Raw genomic sequence first — 755 nt, 5'->3', positions numbered from 1 at the left:
ATTTCCTAGCCATAATTAAGTTTTCAAGTGGAGAATCTCTATATATATTTAATATAGACAGAATCATAAGAAAAAACATATGCAAATTATTACGTAATTATAATAAAGATAAATGTACAAGTAAAAGGCCAGAATCCATGTAATTTAAAATAACCAAAAAATATAAAAAAATAAAGAATATAATATATAAAACAAATGAATAAGTGAATAAATAAAATAACATAATAAGTAAAGACATAATTTCGACTATATATTATTAAAAAGTGCAAATGTGTATTATTTACTTGATATAATAACAAATACAAAGAAAATATTTAAAATAATTCACGAAATTTTGTAGTGGAATAATAAACTGTATTTACCTCCACATATTTAGATTTATGAATATTTAAAATTAAGATATACTAATGATTATGTTTTAAAAATTAATGTATGTGGGGGGAGGCCTAATATGTATATTTATGAATATATATTATGTATATATATTATAAATATTATTTATTTGTATATATATGTTCAACTTTATATAAATACCTACTGTAATATTTTAATTATTTATATTTATTTATGATCACACTTAATACATTGTATTAATTGTTAATAATATATAACGTTGAGATATATATATATATATATATATATGCACATGATTTATTTATCATTACCCATATAAGTACTTCTTAATGTCATACCCTCATTATATAATATAACATATTGAATCATAGATATTTAATAGAAAGAATTTCCATTGAATT

General features: G+C 18.4%; 1 protein-coding gene across 1 annotated transcript in view; it reads left to right on the top strand.

The window, feature by feature from the left end:
• The window catches only part of LOC105363382 (Cyclic nucleotide-gated ion channel-like), a 32,519-nt gene that overhangs the window by 24,032 nt on the left and 7,732 nt on the right, over positions 1-755 (top strand). The window contains 1 exon segment of the mRNA XM_011501051.1: positions 726-755. This exon segment is cut by the window's right edge and continues 206 nt beyond it. Coding sequence (XP_011499353.1) covers positions 726-755 — 30 coding nt within the window.

The sequence above is a fragment of the Ceratosolen solmsi genome, unplaced genomic scaffold (genome assembly GCF_000503995.2).
Source record: "Ceratosolen solmsi marchali unplaced genomic scaffold, CerSol_1.0 scaffold57, whole genome shotgun sequence".
Taxonomy (NCBI): domain Eukaryota; kingdom Metazoa; phylum Arthropoda; class Insecta; order Hymenoptera; family Agaonidae; genus Ceratosolen; species Ceratosolen solmsi.
The sequence above is the reverse complement of the archived record's forward strand: the minus strand, read 5'-3'. Positions and strand labels throughout refer to the sequence as shown.